The sequence below is a fragment of the Electrophorus electricus genome, chromosome 10 (assembly GCF_041902795.1).
Source record: "Electrophorus electricus isolate QZ-2024a chromosome 10, ASM4190279v1, whole genome shotgun sequence".
NCBI lineage: Eukaryota > Metazoa > Chordata > Actinopteri > Gymnotiformes > Gymnotidae > Electrophorus > Electrophorus electricus.
In genome coordinates this window covers 30210691-30229651 of record NC_137506.1, presented here as the reverse complement: position 1 = coordinate 30229651, position 18961 = coordinate 30210691, and the positions used below count along the sequence as shown (strand labels likewise).

The window sequence follows — 18961 nt, the reverse complement described above, 5'->3', positions numbered from 1 at the left end:
TAATCAGAGATGTCTTCTGAGTCATACTCAGCTGAAGACCATCTCAGCCTTGTTCCAGGCCCTTGTACAAGTGCTTTAGGTGAGGCCAAACTGAGCACATTTACAATCAGTGGAAAAATCTATTGCTTGCAGGTAACGTGTGGCTTTGGTTGTAATTTATCTGACTTGCTAGTATTAATCTGAAAACTAATATGAGAGTTTAATCTATCTCAAAGAGCATGTCTAGCAAAGAAACAAGCAGTTGTTTCTGGTTATGAAACAGCCGATGTGGGAATATTGATACATGAAGCTTCACTTCTCATTTGCACTCTGCATCTTATTCATAATGCCTATGGTCTTCTCTGTAGTTGGTTTCAAGAAATGAAAATAATTATCATGAAAAAAGTGCAGCTATTTTATACAGCTTTCACCTACTTATAAAAATATAAGAAGGAAAGAAATCCAGTGCATTATGCCATAAACATTGCTTTGCTTCTCAAATTATTTGTTTTATTTGGTTTTCTCTGAATCCAAGGGCCTGTTTTAAAACCTGAGGTTATCTCAATTGAACAGCCAGGCCTATGTCCCCATATTAGATCATATAATTTTTTATTTTTTTTTATGCAGAAATGACAAGTATCACAGCAGTACTTATACAATGTTAATTCCAGCACAGGTCCTGCCAAACTTCTGCTGTTCTCATCACCGTCTTGTGCACATACACAAGTGAGGTAAAGACCTATGGCTCTACGGTGAAGTGAGTGGATGGCATGTCACATGAGAAATATGTCAAGAGCGATGCGGTTCTTTTCTGTCAGTGAAAACACATCGAGTCCCATCTTCAGGATCCTGGCCAAGATCACAGGTAGGAAGGAAACCTAAATCATGCTTGTAGTAGGCGCTTCTGTACTGATGAGCAAAACTGTTGTGGGATGAGCACACTATGGTGTTTTCATTTTCTTGGTAACTAAGCAACTGATTGACATGTTTATATTTTTACCAAATCCTCTCCTCATGCTTATATAATGAAGATCTCCTACCCATGATCTCCTACAACATGGTTCTTCTTCACCCTGGAGCAGAGCTTTTGTATGTGGGCCCTCTTTTCCAGTTCAGGCGTAGGGAGCATCTTTTCTGGCAGTGAGTTTGGCAGCCTACGTACCTGCTGCACTTTGTCAAATATATGTTGCTATGAACTGAGGGAGCCCACTCTCAGATGGGTGTACGGTGCGAGAGGTGCCTTATACGGAACTCCTGTGAGAGTCCCTTCACATCACATGTGATTGGCAGCTGCAAGTGCCAGCAAAACAATTTTTTGACCCCTGTTCCCTTGATGCTACACCAGAGAGGCAGAGAGGGAGGGTGGACTCTGGCCTGAGTGTGCAGAGCAGTGGCTAAGGTAACTACTACATTATCTATGAAGTGCCATATCCTCTCCAGTTACCATTTCAACGATGACTTTGTAAGTACCCACCACGCCAACATTCAGCAAGAGAACATATAATTATCTTTTTGTTTACTTTAATAAGTAGACATCCGAGCGCTCCTGTATCAAGCATGTGCACTCTAATGCACTAGGGAAATACACCTAAAAACAGCAGGAATGATATTATCCCATTCATGTGGTGTAATTAAAACATTAGTAATTAATTGTCCTTAACTAACCCAACTGCTATGCAAATGTGGGTGACCGGGAGAGTTGCAGAACACAAAGATATTTTTCTCCCCTCCAGCTTGCAGGCCATTTAAAGTTCACCTCTGAAAAATGTTTAGAATGTGATGTGGTGGTGCTGTTTCGTTTCAAGAGGTACTTATCCCAAAGTCAACATCTTACCTCTGTTTTCCCTGACGCCACGTTTCGCCACCTTTATTAGGCGGTAGCCTGGCAACCACAAGAGTGTGGCTTTTGCAAATGGCTGAATTTTGGATGCGGATGGCCCGTTGTGACACTGCGGCCCTGACCTTCACCTCAGTGTTGGCTCTCTTTTCTCTCGCTGCCCTGAAAGGTGTCAGTGATAAACGTTACCTTGTCTCGGCAGGTGTGCCTGCATGGAGAGGCCCGGCGCACTGAGGGGGTCACCAACCTTATGCCATTACCCCCATTTATTCAAATAATGGCCCATTACATGGCGGCCATTGAGAATGTGTCTGTTTGTGGCCTGTGAATAAAGGAAATAATTACCTGGGAGACGTGGTGCTGCGTGCAGTACCCTACTGTACTTTGAGCAGCAGTCCCTGTGCTCAGTGAGCCTAAGACCACTAGATGGCAGCGAAGAGGAGGAGCCGGGAGGAGGCAGAGTAAATGTCACTATGGTGACCAACTAGGGCAGAATTCAGCTTGCTTCATAGTTGAGCAATAAATGCAAATGCGGGGGTTTTACTTTTTACACATACCTGTCCCTGTAGAACAGGTATTACTGATGTTCACGAAGCTGAGATCTACCATGGACTGAGTCAATCCACCAGCTGAGCACAAACCCAAGAACCGACATGATAAGGATGTGTGGTTTCTTCTGTGATTCCCTTTTGCTTTTTTGTTTCAAACCTTGACAGATAAGTACTTACACTTTCCTTTTGACAGATGCTAGTTCCAGAGCCCAGTCTGGATGAGCCTCATAACACACAGGCCTGCCAAGCAGATACATGCATTTGCTTCAGTGTGTATATGTATTTCCACTGTACTTGTCTGATAAAGGAAAGTAGAACGTTCGGCTCAAATTGCATTCCCTCAAATATCAAATCATTTCCGTGGGTTTTAAGGCTTTTTAAATGTACACCTCTTTATCCGGGATCTTCCAGATCCGTATTATGCACATGTTCTTTGACCTCACTTCTTCTCTCTCCCCACCCTTTGCTCATTGTAGTTTGCTTTAAATCTGCTTTATGACTAGACCAGATGAGGCATCAGATGGACTCTTAAAGAGAGGTTGAGGTGTCATACCAGTGACAAAATATAATGAATCATTTTGTGAAATTTATACCCATTTTCAAAAAACCAAAGTATAGGTTTTGTAAATATTATTGTGTTGTTTGCCTGTGGTATGAAGATGCAGTGAGATTTGCTAGATAAATGCTTGAAGGCTTTTATGTTCATTCGTTTTTCTTATTAATTGAAGCTAAAGTGCGCTTTGCCCCACTGTGAATGGTGAATTTGGATGGGATTTTTGGCCTTCATTGTGGAGTTGCAGTTATATGCATCAATAAGAGAAAGCCAATTAAGGTTACTTGAAGATGAGTTCTTCATTGGCCCTTTGCATTTGATTCTTTAATAGATATCACCTAATAAAAGCATCCTTTCACCACTGAAGAATGGACGGCAAATTTGATTCCCTTCACAAATGGACTTCCATCTATCGTCACAAATTGTCATCTTGACCGCTTTAGAGGAAAGTTTTCACCTCTCCACAAAACATGCTAATTGCCATCATAGGCCCAGGATAAAGTGTATATTTACTACACAATTATCCTGAAATTTGTCTGCCCATCTGTAGGACACACAATTAATTTCTTGCTCTTCTTCTCTGCTTTTATTTGGATGTGATAATTAAAAGGCTTCAGAAAAAGCAGATGGGCAATGGATGTCTTTCTGGGGTGATCTCTGGTTCAAGGTGAGTCTTACAACTGCCTTAATACAGGTCTTCTCCCTTTGTATAGCCTTTCTACCTGGAGAAAAACACGAGCCCACCTTTGATTCAAAAAGGAAGTACTCTCATGCTGTCTAATAAACAGACCCAAGCTGAGATACACACACACATACACACACGCACGCTCACACATAAACACACACACACACACACACACACACACACACACACTCACACACACACACACACACACACACACACACACACACACACACACACACACACACACATATATATATATATATATATATATATATATATATATATATATATATATATATATCATAATGACTCAAAAATTTTAAAAGTCAAGAAAGCTGGTAGTTTACCTTAGTCATTAACAAGTGAGATGCTGCATTTCTGAAAATATAATTCTCCACTATAGGAGCCCACTATCTGAAAGTTAATACAACTTAATGTCAGTTGTTCAGTCATTCAACACAACTATTGTGTTCAGTATTATCAGACAAGACTATTAGACAATATTATCATCAGCTTCTCGATTAATGGAAAATTAGGTTACTATCTCTAAAATTATATTTTGAATAGAAGTTTGGATGGACTTGTGTCTTTTAGGAACAAATACTGTCTGAGCATTTGATCATTTATTAAAAAAGTCTAAGACAAGATGGAGATTTTGAAGTACATCAGAAGAGTAAGCCACTGAAACAAAATGAAAGCTTCTTTTGAAATGTGGAGTAAGCACTTGGTACACTTTGATGTTGCGAAGGAAGATTACTTAATGTGCTCTTATTTTGCCCCTGCTACAATACACAGGCAAACGATAATTTCAACCTGAAATATAATTCTGTTTTCCATTTGTTATTTGAGTCTACAGCCTACTGAAGTGTAAACTGCTATGAAATATTTTGGCAGTCCGTCTGCATGGATGGTGGTAGCAGTTTGTGCTGCTGGCATAACCGTCCGGAATCCAGATGCATGGGCAAGGGTTTGCGGGGAAGAACTGACCCAGGAGAGGTGCAGGAGCTACTCTGTGTGTGAAGATGAAGTCTTCCTCACCATTTGAGAGGAGCAGTGGGGATAGAAAGCAGTATGGAGGCTCCAGCTGACCTGACTGGCCTCAGGACCTGGCGATGGAAGGCAAGCCAGCGACTCCGGCAGCCCCAGACGCAAAGTGCGACAGCCTCTTGTACTTATGGCCAGCTCTCGGATACAGTAAACTGCAGAGAATACAGTGAGGCTAAACACCAGGTAAAGCAGCATGATTTAAGGCAGAATGTTTATTTGCATGAAGCATGATTTCTGGTGGAAGATGTCTAATTCCTTTTTCCCCATTATCTTCTAGGTGTATCATAGAGGTTCTTCATAGTTTGGCAGAAAGCAGTTTTACTGCAAAAGAGTTTAGAGTATTCAGGAATTATATAATATCCCAATACCAAAGAGAGCATATTACAATATTGGAAATATAAAGCGGTAGCGCGGTAATTTAGTAATCTAAACACAGATAATTGTTGTCCATTCATTTATTGGACATTTTGTTGATATCAGCCTCCTTGACTTCACTTGATCTGTTTGTGCTCTGTGTGGTGTACATGAGCTGAGTACAGGTAGGTTTTGATTCTCACCCCAGCTGGTACAATAGGTCATTCCAAATTGAGCTGCTCAGCAATGATTGCAGCACACCTAATCAGCAGTAAAGCTTTATCCTGATGGTTGCTATCACACTGATTTTACCCCTTATTGAATCACAAGTCATCTGTGAAAAGGTGCAGCTATGGTAGATGTCGAATATTTGCTGCATTGTTTGTGAATAGTTAGTTGTTCACCCTTACGTATTGTTTGTGCCAAAGTCATCGGATTAATTCACTGATTAATGTATTCTGCTTCTATGCCACACTCAAAGAACTATCACATCTTGCTTCTCTACTATGGCCTCAGTTTAGTTTTTTTCTTTGGCTTCTAGGTTTGTTTTTGTCGATTGACATCAAATTGTGGCCTCCATATCAATATGTCCACACTGAAAAGTGAAAAGTGTAACAGCAGATATATCTGAAATGCACTTGTGAAAACTTCGTTTCAGCAACCCCACGTTGGTTGACCTGATTTGCCTTTAATGATAACAGTACCTTAACAAAGACAACCTTGAGATTGATTTATTAACCTTAAGTTAGATTTATTTTAACATTGAACCTTTATTTTAATGTTTATGAAGGGGAAAAAAATACGTGACATTTCTTATCACTGGATGAATTTTATCTACAAATATGTTTGGTTGGTAGCTGTTTCCAAGCAAGCACAAGTAGTTAGCTGGCAGCAGTAAAAAGCAAATACCATCAAAATATTTTACCTGTTTTGTCACTGGGTAGAGCAATCACCTGTTAATACACCAGGTGTTCACCTTTCAGTTTCCAAAATGCAAGTGTGAAAGCACTGTTTGTAGTAATGCTTTGGCAAAAGTTGCTTTCTGCAGACCACTTAGTTTTACTTTTCTTCGTAACAAGACATTCCTTAGGCCTTGATAGACTCCAATGCCTCAGAGGAAGTTCCCCTGCTAACCCCACTGGCATGAGCAAGATGAAGAGCCATCTCTGGATTTGGCCTGTACAGCACTGGTGGCTCTCCCAGCGCCAGGCACGCTTTTGAATCTGCCGCTTTTGTCTGGTTCACAGAGAATCGAACTTTTCTGTTTGTATCCTCACCCATGGCTCAATATGTGCCGGCAAATCCTTATTCATGTGACCTAGCTTCTTGAGGCACCATTAGGCAGAGAATTTTTTTTTAAATGTGTTTCTGTGAGAAGAGTAAAATGGTGCCTTTTAAGTCGAGAGCAGTGGCCATGGCGCTAACCAAAAAGTAAAGTGTGAACAAGTCCCCAGATCAGGAGTCTCTCTCACACTAAAAATGCACAAGGGTGCCTGGGTGTTAATTAAACATTTTTCCCCAGAGTGCACCCTTGGATGAGAACGCACAAAGCTCTCAGTTGCGCTTGTGTATGGAGGAGCATTCCTTCCTCATGAGTGTCTCTCTTTGAGTGGCTGATATATCGAAACTTGAACCGATAGATTGAAGAATGGCTTGCCATTGGTGTCTTTAGATGCTCTGTGTACTTGTCCAGCTCATCTGAAGTGTCTCAGTCATCAGGCTTTGGGCAGGGATGAGTTCTAATAGCTTGACCGCAAGGGTCTGTCTTCCCCATCCTCGTTCTGGAGGTCTTTTAGTTGGCCCTCTGAGTGGATTTAATGGAACTCCCACAGCACAAGAGGATTCACACACTGGGGTGAGTGGAAGGGATTTTTGTACTGACTGGGAGCTGCGTGAATACATTGCGAGTCCTACCTACTACTTTAGGTTAATGTGGAATCTGAATGCTGTAATGAGGCCAATTTATTTATTTGTATTCCACACATCTTGTCAGTGCTCTTAAGACAGGAGGTGGCATGGGGCTAATCTGGGTCTTTCATCAGCAAAGTGGAGACCTACAAAATCAGTGATGCATTCCTCATTGATTGATGCTTGCTCCCACATTACTTGGCAACACCGTCATTATCATGTGGGATTCCAGGCTGCCCACAATAAAATCATCGATTTAAGTTGTCCTGCTCAGAGGATAGCTGTTAAGTGTTCTCCATGCTTTCACGCACAAATGAATAAATAAGTAAGTAAATAAATAGGTCATTTGGATCAAGGTTAAGGCATAAACGTGTGGAGAATGTATATGATAAAATTTGTAGAAGTATAGTGCCAAAGTTTTATTACAAATCTATTCTGAAGAAAAAGGAATGTTATCCCATCTTTACGTTACCGCACTGCAAGGTGTGACTCCTGGCCCATTCTAAGAAGGCCTGGACCGCATACCTTTAAATCAGTGTTGATAGTTCAGAGGGTTACGAGCTGACGTGCGTGTACTAGAGCTTTAAGGTGCACACCACTGTTATCTCCATATTCTCACCGATATATAAACCTCGCTTCTGAACGCAGAGCGTGCTACGTGGCGTACAGTTCTGAAGCTTTATCTTAAACGCACGAGGGTTCCTCAAAAATGGATGTATATTCAAGTAGGCCTAATATACTTTTTCAACACACAAAACCCTGTAAATGTTATGGAGATAAATACACTGACCTATTAATCAATGAAAAAAAGTATTGGTATAAGGTATATGTATACTGTGACATGACTCAGATTTGACAGAGCTAACTGCAATTTGGGATCAGAATTTAAAATATAAATGCTAAAAACGATCACCTTATATATATTGTTATGTTTTGAGAAGTATTATCAGATTTTATATGTGTTAACACAATGATTCTTCAAAAATTTAATTCGTTGGATTCATATGACTTGCATGTGGGCAAAAATTTCCATATCATGGCATCTTTGGAGCTCCTTTGTCATAAATGTTATTAAAGTTAGGCTCTATCACTTCACTGAGTCTATTGTTTATAAACTGTTCTGTTATCCGATAGATATCACATTGAAATTAAAGCTCTGTGCTCGGGTTCAAATCAGTTGCCGCTGGGAAGTTACTTTGACCTCGGATATCAACAATTGTACCTGGGTATCTTAAGTAAACGGTGTTTTCCCCAAAATAACATGCCACATCTGGCCTTTTCGCTATGCAACCCCATGGTAACCAAGCGATTTATTGGAGAACCTCACTGTTGCAAAGTAATCCTTTATGGTGAGAGATAGAATTAACCAGCAATTTGTTTGTGATATAAGTTACTTTGCACTTGTAAAGAAACGAAAAGGTCCAGATGAATGTGAGACTTTTGTGTAGAAATTACAAATTTGCCGATTTGTACTGTACGAGTTAAGTCGAATAAGCTAAAAGCACAGTCAGGAGGCAGACGTGTTTGCTCTCATGAGCAATTTATTGCCGATGAACATATGGCCAATATTTTGCCTCACGTCATTGCAGAGGGAAAACAAACATCGTGCAGTGTTAGCAAGGCAACTAAGGCAGACCCACTTCGCCAGCTATGCAAACGCACTTGGACAATATCAGGAGAAGAGCACTTGCTCCCTGGGTATATAAAGCACATCAGGCTTATCGGTGCGTGCACTCCTGACTTCCATTTGGAGATATTTCATTAACTGCACAGTGTCTTAACCGAAGCTACACCACTTACCCTCTTCCGTCAGCCGCCAGGTGAGCACATTTACCTTTATCACTCAACCTCTCTCCAGAGCAGTGCAAATCTCTCTCTCTCTCTCTCTCTCTCTCTCTCTCTCTCTCTCTCTCTCTCTCTCTCTCTGTGTGTGTGTGTTGCACGCGTCAGTGCGATTGTGTTCGTGTGCGCGCGCGTTTGCGGTACGTGTGTGTAATGTGTATATTAAGCAAAATTTGACCTCTTAGTGTCCGACCTCGCATTGAGACATACTTCAAATTTTAAAACAAAAAACTTAATTTGTATTTGTAGTAGCAAAACACTGAGGATTATAATCACATATGTCCAAATTACGCATCTGCACACCAAGCGCGATTCATTGTATTTATTTATTTATTTATTTTTGGGTGGGTGTGTGTGTGTGTGTGGGGGGGGGGGGGGGGGCAGGATAGAAGGGCACAATGTGTTCGTTCGTGGTATTCTGTAAGGACGAACTAGATGTCAAACTTAAAAAATTTGAAGTAGCACCCTGCTAATTGTTTGTAAACATGCTCCAAAATGCAATAGCCTAGATACACATCCACAATAAAATTACACATGTAATATTAGACCGAGTATGACGAACATAGTGTAAACTTAATTCTATGTTTGTCAATGTCACGGGAGCCCTACAAGGACATGCTGGTTTTCACTTTTTTGTGTCGGGACAATACGCAGTTATGTCAGTAGAGTTCGCTAGAGCATCAGAGATGCGTCAAGCATGCCACGGTGAACGCACTAGTGTCCATCTCTGTCCTCGTACCATTTCTAAAAGGAAAAAGGTCGTTTATTTGTGTGAGCAAAAGAGTACAGGCCTTGGCTGGATTCTACATAGGGATTTCGTATTGTGAATTCCATAATATAATTTTATAAACCTACACTCGCATAAAATGTATTTAAAAATTAATTTCTAATGGGCTGCAGAGACTAGAACGCAATCCCTAGACAATAAGATATTGAAAACAGGAGTGATTAAAATGATAATCCTTAAACCAATTTGTTTCGGGTGCGCTGATAAAGGTGCCAGAGTGACGAATTTAGCGCCATGAAATTCACCGTTACAAATAAACTGGTAGTTTAACAAACGAAGGCATCTCCCCAGGCCATGGGCGCTGTGTTAATCTCGTTGCGACATGATTAATCATTAGACGATTTGAGACGAATAAAGGCCGGGCGTTTGCCTTTTAGCCAAAGGTGCTAGGATTTCAGGAGCCAAACCTCAGCGACTGCTTTATGCCGCGGGGTATTTTCCAGGGGCAATGGCTTAGTTCCACAACCTGCCGGGCTTATACCAACATTCGGCACTCATGGCCTTTTAATCAGAAGGAAGGCACACGAATCGTTCTTGTCAGTTCACGCGTTTCTCACGAGCACCGAAAGGGAGACGAGGTTATATTATCAAAGCCTAAATGCTCGCCCAAGGCATCGGAACACACTGAAATTCAGCGATTAAAGCAAGAAATTATAAACGTCATTATAGACGACACTACCTCCGGGCGTTCTGCATGCATTTAGTGTGGGGATTTAGCCTACTTCTATATGAAACGTGTGAAGTCTGTTCTCCCTCCCCATTCATCAACAATAGTTCCCGCAGAATTCGGACAGAACAGATGTGAATTATCTGTATACTCTTATGGCATTTTCGTTGTTGTGGGAATTTAATTAGTGTACAGCCCCCTTTTTCCTGTCTCTTCTCACTGTGTCACAGTATAAGCCCATTCCGTTGCATTACCGGCACGTATACATACTGTCTTTAAATTGTAGCTCAATGTTGCTTGCTGTATTTAAGAAAATATTTTATATTATAAACTATTTAGTTTATAAATTTGAAGGCCATGTTATTATTTTGGTTTTACCTTATTCATTACAATTAGCCTATAGTACACTGTTGTAGCGGTAAATTAAAAATGGTGAAAGAATAGAGTCTGAAATATTGGCAAGTAATAATAAGCAGAGCACGCTTGCTTACATACAGGTAATGACTTAGCCTTACTTTACAAAACTGTACTACTGAAACAGTTTACAAGTTGGCGCCAAACTGTTGTCATACATTAGGGGCGTATTTGTTTGCATTCGGCTAAGAAATCGCTGTTCTTCAGTCTGTTCTCTCTCTCTCTCTCTCTCTCTCTCTCTCTCTCTCTCTCTCTCTCTCTCTCTCTCTCTCTCTCAATTACACACACGCACACATACGCGCATACTCAGACAAGGGAGGGCTGAGCATGAATTTCACTAGTCCTGCACCAAAGCAATAATTTAGGTATACTTGGCTAGATATACTAAAACCTTACTCTAATAATAAATTATATTTTAATAATAAGAGCAACAATACTACTACTACTACTACTACTACTACTACTACTACTACTACTACTAATAATAATAATAATAATAACGGTAATAATAATAATAATTGTCGTGATAGTGTTGTTATAGTCAAACACAACACTGCTAGTGTCAAAATACAAATCTGTAAATTATTTTCCTAACCGCATCCCGTCGGTTTCAAGAACATCAAAATAGTCTTGTGCCCTCACGAGGTAACCTGAAGTGCTGGGCTGTTTGGAGAGCAGCCTCGATGTAAACATCGTTGAATCCACTCATCTGGATTTACAAGAGTCGAACTAGTTAACTGAGCTGGAACCTGAGAGTATATTTCCAGAGCCTCAGTGAAAAGACGTGTGGCCTGTTTGAGCTACCTGCGAAAGTAAACAGGTAAACACAAGGAGATGGCTCTTGAAGTGAAGTATGGCCACTTAGCCTGTGAACATTTGCCTCTACTTGCCGAGTTCCTCGGTTCAATTGTTCAAATACGTCCCCTACTAAGTGGCCACAAACCGTGCACGAGCGCTTGCTCCGTCATCGATTGTAATGCGTGTGACGCTCGCGACTCGTGGATCTTTCGCCTCGACTAGACTGTGTGAAAAGGTAAATGCGTCGAAATAAAACAACAGATTCGTTTTTGTACATTATTTCTTAGTCGTCAATAACTCAATAAGTCGTCAATAATAAATGTTATTTCCCAAGTCTGAATTTCTTTAAATACTTAAATATTTAAAACGAGATGTATTTAGATGCTTCTAACAACCTGAATGGCTTTATTTCTGCTCTGTGCTATAGATGTGTTGAGAGTGACCTTGTGAAAGCGCTCCGAGTTCGACTTTGCTCCAGGCCCAGCCGGTTCAATGGTGCTATTGTCCCGCATATGTCGCTGCATGATTAATTCCAAGCAAAACTTCAGTGAAGCATTTACATATCAGGTAACTGATTATAGGATAGACCGAACAGACTAGGGAAAAATGCATTTTGGAGTAGTTGTTATTCAGAATTATTGTGCTGGAGACTGCTCATCGTCTTATATTTTCATCGCATTTCTATAGACCTATCAAACCGTGACACCTAACACAAAAAATATTGTTGTTGTTATTATAATAATAATAATAATTATTATATTTATTATTATTATTATTATTAATAATAATAATAATAATAATAATAATAATAATAATAATAATAATAATAATAAAATTGTATTAATCGGCTGTGAGTGATGGAGAGAGAGCGAGAGAGAGAGAGAGAGAGAGAAAGAGAGAGAGAGAGAGAGAGAGAGAGATATGAAGGACTTTCCTTAATATTGTGGAGGGGCTTAAAAATGAATGAAGAGATAGTCCATTGAATGCAGTTGAATGCCATGACAACTAGAAACAACCTCAGATTTATTCCAAACAGTTAGAACGTATTGTACACGGGCGTCAATCATCTATTATTTTGGCTCTTAAATAAATGCAAAAACTGCGGCCGGACAAAAGCTTCCAACAGGAGCCGGACATTTGTCTACATTTCCTCCATTGTCTGCAGCTTAGCAATCGGTTTGTATTTGTGTTTGCCCGGGTTCGACCACCCAGGATGAGCAGAGGACTGGCTAAAAACGTGCAACATTGTCACCCACATCACATACTAGAGAGGAGGCACAGGCAAAAAGAAAACAGAAGCGGGAGGGATAAAACCGAGAGGAAAGAGCACTGATCAACAATAATGCTTCGCTGTTCTGTGAGCTAGGGAATTTAAAAAACTGGTAAAAGTAAAGCTTAATAAAGGAACAAATCCAGACAGGAATAATTTACCCCGTTCCCAATTTGCTTTGAGCAGAGCTCAAACGATAATGCCTCATGCAACAGATTTCAACCTTACATCCTCTTTTTGGTTTGTTTTGCGAGATTTTAAAGAAACTAGGTTTGCAAACGTGTTTTTCTTATTGTCTTTTAAATTAGACAATAATACGATGATGAAGACTACTGGATCAATAATATTACTGAATATCGGATAAATATAAAAAGAAATATTATAATAATACATATCTGATTTTGTTTCCACTACGATGACTCTACTACGATATTTGATGACTTAATCATGTCCAGTGAAAGTCTCTTCATCCTAATCCCAAACTAAAATATTGACCTAAAAGGTTTACATAAATTATCGTATTGCAGATTATGCGGTCGTTGATATCGGTTGTTAAATAAATAAGCGACAGTATATGTTTCATTAAAGTTATTTTTAAAAAAAACTTGATGGCACTTTTTAGTGTATTTCAAATTTATTACTAGGAATATGGCGATAATTAGCAGCATCGTTTTTTCTCACAGGCAGTTTGCTAAAACGCGCTTTCAAGTAGGTCTGTGCGGTGTATAAAGCTACTTGGAGGTCCTTTGTATGTAAATAGGGTGTAAAAAGGCCCTCCCCATCTTTGTAATTAATTGACACGTTATACCACTCATCATGTTCTGAAGCACCAATGGTATAGGCTCGGATCTCCCCAAAACCCACAATTTCACATCGGCAAACACTGTCTTCATCCACTTGACTCCCAAGACCCGCCCACACGTGGCCAACCTTTTGCGTTTTTAATGCTTTTTCACTGCAGGTTCATGTGTTGAGACCAACCTTATATGGACTGATCAGTTCGGTAATGGCTTATTTCCCCCTAACACCCAGCGGTAGCACAATATCCATGATCCAGATATAGCACTCCGGTGTCATTCGCATTCTTCCTGGACTTACAGAACTGATTCCACCGCTACTTTATTTAGGCAATGGTTATCGACCGAGCCTCATGAGTCGCCTTCACTGTGCTTCGCGCTGAAACGGTACCGAATCTTTTTCACCAGATCTCGCTTGTGTCTTTGTGTTTTCTAAAACAGCGGATTGCCAAACTGGTGCAGCAACTTTCCTGCATTAACTGCATTAACTGCCCCAGAACATGTCGTTGACCAACACAAAGACAGGCTTTTCAGTGAAGGACATTCTGGACCTCCCTGACACTAACGATGAAGAAGGATCTATCACTGGGACTGAGGAGGATACGGAGGGTTCGGAGGCAACAAAAACGCCCGGAGTTCTGGTGCAAAGTCCGCTAGAGAACGTCCAAAGCCTCCCTTTAAAGAACCCCTTTTATGATAACACTGACAATCCTTACACCAGGTGGCTTGCGACTACCGACAGCATTCAATATTCATGTAAGTACCGTAAGAATCCGAGATTAATTTCGTGCACCGCCCTTGTAAGAGTGATTATTTAGACACCAGCAGTATTTAATGAACGTTTTATGTTGTGTAACATTTGTAATCTTACATCTTGTGCAAGGTTCGTTGAGCCTCAGTGTTGTGCTGTGTCTGTCCATTTTCACTGTTGCGCCTGTCGTAAGGCGTAACCCCATTATTTAGGTGTGTTACGAACTGGCTTTAATCGGTTCATATTTTCTCTTTAATAACTAGAGTTGGGCTTGCAAATAATTGTGTGCATGGAAACACTGTACAGCAATTATTTAAATTATTTTACCAATTATTTCAAGCTTTAGAGTAGTTACTTTGTCTTAGTTGATAATGTGCCTTTTGTTAATGAACAAATGTTTGGTTGAGGCAAACCACGTTTCATTAAAAAATAAATCGGTTGATGTCGTTAGTGAATAATTTTGATTGTAGTGAATTAGTTTTCGCAAAATAAGCAAAATCCATTTCCACACTGCTATCCACAGTTATCAAGTGCCCTAAAACAAGATTCGATTTTGATAAATTCACAAGTCAGCATGCTTTCAAAATACTAATGTAAATAGTAATATTCTCTTTGCTGTTCTACTACGCAGTGCACGGTCTATCTGCAAACTCTCAGGACTCGTCTGCAAAATCTCCCGAACCCTCAGCGGACGAGTCACCAGATAATGACAAGGAAACTTCAAGCAGCGGCAGCGACTCTGGTAAGAAGCGAAAAAGGAGGGTGCTCTTTTCCAAGGCGCAGACATACGAACTCGAGCGCCGATTTAGGCAGCAGAGATATCTTTCGGCGCCCGAAAGGGAGCACCTCGCGAGCTTGATTCGCCTGACGCCAACTCAAGTGAAAATCTGGTTCCAGAATCATCGGTACAAAATGAAGAGGGCGCGTGCAGAGAAAGGTATGGAAGTGACCCATCTTCCCTCTCCTCGGCGGGTGGCCGTACCTGTGTTAGTCCGAGATGGCAAACCTTGCCATACGCTAAAAGCTCAGGACCTGGCGGCCACTTTTCAGGCTGGAATCCCGTTCTCGGCATATAGTGCCCAGTCTCTTCAGCACATGCAATATAATGCACATTATAGCGCCGCCACCACGCCACAATTCCCCACAGCACACCACTTGGTGCAAACGCAACAGTGGACTTGGTGAACCCTTAGTGACTTTGCTAGGGCTGCATTTTAAAGACCTCGTTAGGGACTTTTCCAAACAAAAAAGAAAATACTTTGTGCAGCTTGAGTCATCCTCATCGTTTTATTTCGGGGCTGATGTGTGCGCCGTGTTTACATGTTTTCGTTCAGAAAACCGGGTCCAGCCTCTCCCCAGATCTAAGAATGTTACAGCTCTTGTGAAATTTTGTAAAATATGTTTGTGTGTTGTAGAAATGTTTTCTTTTTGTCCCTCGTGTTATAAGCACGTACAAGACCACTTTATAATTATAGAAAATTTTATTTCTTGCTTTTACAATGGACCGAATATATTTATGGCCATGAATAAAACATTGGCAACTTTTAGCTTATTTTATTTGGTTTCTTTTCTCTGTAAATATCTGTGGTAACTGTATGCAATGCAGATATATTTGGCCGCTCAGCTAGTCATAAAGATATAGTCTACCCGGTATTTAGGGCAGAAAAAAATGGAACAGCAGTTGACGATAAATATCCCTCATAAATATGTTGATAGCAGTTGCAACGCGAGTTGATGAAATAATACCCAATTTTTATAAGACTTTTAATAAAATGCTGTGTTTCAGAAATTTCGCTTTGGATTGCGTCTGGTTTTAACGGGGAAGTCCAGCTGAATAACTTGTAAAAGACTGGATTTTTGAGGGAGACCCCCTAATGAACGCTAAAGGGTCGCAGGGCGTTTCACGGAATGCTTTTAGGCTATTTTACAGGAAAGTTTCCCGGGTATGTTCGCTTTGTGCCCTACTGCCTTCAAAACGACATTAGTCGCCTTCGATTTTCTGAATTTATATGTATGATCACTCAAGCAATAAGAAGGCTAAAGTCACTTGTGAAATTGGGGTAAAAACCACTCACTTAATATAAGAGGTCTTCTTCAGCTAAGCAGTCTTTCATTCTACCGCTCTCGTCTTTTCAAGGTCCGCGGGTGCTCGACAGTTCCGATGTTGGAATGGCACATTTAGGAGAAAACATACCTATAATGGAGTTATTGTTCTGCGTTATCCTCTTTTCACTTTTAACCTTATCTATTCAGTCAATGAATTTGTTTTATTTGAGTACTATGGTAGGGCTTGTTTTAAAGGCTCATTGGACATCAAAATAGCCTATGTTAGTATACACTGCGTCCAATATTAAAATGGTGGTCCCAAATTATTACTGCTTTCCACTGCAAATAATAATAATAATAATAATAATAATAATAATAATAATAATAATAATAATAACGTAATCTATTAATTAATGTAACCCTTAAAGAAAGTTACGTAGCCAAATATTACTTTACAAAGAGACTCCGTGCATGAGTTCAATATCTAGAGTATCTAATTTATACAATTGTTTCCCGCAGAATCTTACATAGCTCGTGTTTTCCACGCAAATAACAACAGATGTTAGATCGACCCCCCCCCCCCCCCCCCCCCACTATCATTAAACAAACTTCTGAATTGACACACAGTGCTAATTATTTACAGAACCCAGTCTCGAGGGACCATAGATTTGTCCTAGCAAAGTGATCGTTGCTGGACAAAGTTTCATTATGCGTTAAAAGAAATATACATTTATTTAACACATAATGTGCCAATATCTAATATTTTTTCACTAGATTTTCTATGCTGTCTTATTTTTTGTTTCTTTTTCCGCAGACCACCTTGAATAAAGAAAGTGTCATGAGCATATCTTCGCAAATTTCTGTGTACGCTTAAATTTAGCCTTGTGCACAGATCCCTTAACAACATGGAGGTAAACAGTACATTTAGTTAAGTTTACTTCGGTTCTACTTATCTTTCTATTTATTGTTTGACTTTCGAATAATTATAGGCACTGATTTAAGTTTACAAAACGCACAGTTCATGATGAGAAACGTAAACACGTTTCTTATGTAGTTTATTTTAAGCAGTTAAAGGATACATTTTGATTTATGCAGAGAACCATTTTTTTCAAACGTATTTAAAAGGTAAAAATCTCGCTGGAATCTATCTCGATTCTGTATTAGTCTGTGAAACGTTCACCGGCCTTGCCGTGCTGGTCTAACTGTTGACGACATGTCATAGTGTGACAGAGAAGTCTATCGTTACACAATATACTGTACACGACATAAAAAGCACAAAGCCATAGGCTCGGTTGTTCTGGATGTTAGAGGCGTGCATTTTAACAGGGGGAGTGTATCCTTTATTGGAGAGAGAGACGGGGAGAGAGTGAGAGAGAGTCTCAGAGTTCTTGGTGCTATTCAGTCCCTTTATCTCGGCCAGTGCATCCCGAATCAGGGAGATACATCCTTGGTTTTTTTGTGAGCCTGTCTGTTGGTGCCATTGTGGTCCTTGTTGTACACGTTCTATTCCATATGGACAGCTGGGCCCACGAGAAGAGAAAGGGATCCTGCACAAAACCCAAATTGTGTCCAGCTTTCAAATGTAGCATTGTTGTCTCTCAAAGAAAAACGAATTAAAAATTCGTGCTATATCTATTCTGGAAAGAGGCAAACCCATTCACAGATAACAGGGAGTCCTTCTTCCTTGATATAGCAGTGCTAACAACAGTTCTCTCATTCCCTTTGCCCTCTTTCACACACCCCCTCTTGTCTGCCTGTTAAAAGAGAATGATTATTGTCTGTTCTGCAAAGTCTGTGGCGATGCTCCTGCAAAACTATTTAAGACACTAAATTGCGTGCATTTTTATTCCCTGTCTTGCTCCCGCGTTGTACACGGCGTTTGCGTATCTTTTTGTCGCTATGGAAAAAAATCTCACAACGCAGCGAGAATATACACGGCGAGCGCCGTATTTCATTGTAACTTTACGTATTATAGCTATTCTAATTTCATATTTTCGCTGTTAGGAAAATACGCTATTTGACTACATTATCATGACTATTTTTTCAAAAATAGTTTTTTTACAAAACTGATGAGAGGTACGCCTTGGAATTGTTCTGATTTTTGCTCTCTCCCTTAATTTAAAAAAAAAAAAAACCTATTGTAATACCAGTTATTGTAGTAGAACGCTACTTTATACCTCTTAGGCAGTTTGAAAACCACAAAGTCAGCCACCAATAGTTAACTAATGCCATGTTATCTGAACTAATTTCTAGTCTTAACTGAAGATAATACTCCCAGTTCTATCTACATCTGAAACATTCGTATGTCCCACAGTGGCCACAAGAATATGAGTGCGTTCGTAATAAAATTCCCCAGGTACCCAGGAGACAGCGCACAATCCTGGCTTCCTAATACAGCAAGCCACCTGAACAGAACATAGGGAAAATAACCCATAGTCTCTGCGTCCTTTTGCTACAAGAACTGTGTTTAGCTGAAATGCGTTTCGGTTACAGAGTATTTGAGGTTATAGACTCCATAAAGAAAAAGGCACAAGCATTTTAGCAAACATCGACAAGAATACGCTTAAACTAGACCGTGGATAATACCATTTCATGGCTCAAAATAGAAATTTTCAGGAAATGTGCACTTATGAGTCCGTGGATCTCCGCAGTCGTGACCATTTGAACCTAGACAT

The 18961-nt window shown here is 40.1% G+C and overlaps 1 protein-coding gene across 6 annotated transcripts in view; it reads left to right on the top strand.

Moving 5' to 3' along the window:
* Nucleotides 1-15787, top strand: part of nkx2.2a (NK2 homeobox 2a) — a 34115-nt gene extending 18328 nt beyond the window's left edge. The window contains exons 4-9 of one of the 6 annotated variants that reach the window (XM_081722349.1): nt 651-844; nt 3252-3587; nt 4500-4835; nt 8504-8734; nt 13931-14245; nt 14872-15787. In XM_081722349.1, the coding sequence (XP_081578475.1) occupies nt 13990-14245; nt 14872-15425 (810 nt within the window). In that variant the 5' untranslated portion in view covers nt 651-844; nt 3252-3587; nt 4500-4835; nt 8504-8734; nt 13931-13989 and the 3' untranslated portion in view covers nt 15426-15787. Of the gene's footprint in view, nt 1-650; nt 845-3251; nt 3588-4499; nt 4836-8503; nt 8735-11926; nt 11990-13599; nt 14246-14871 lie in introns of those variants that run through there. The other 5 variants (XM_081722348.1, XM_081722347.1, XM_081722351.1 and 2 more) reach the window with 5 other exon arrangements.
* Nucleotides 15788-18961: the final 3174 nt, after the last annotated feature.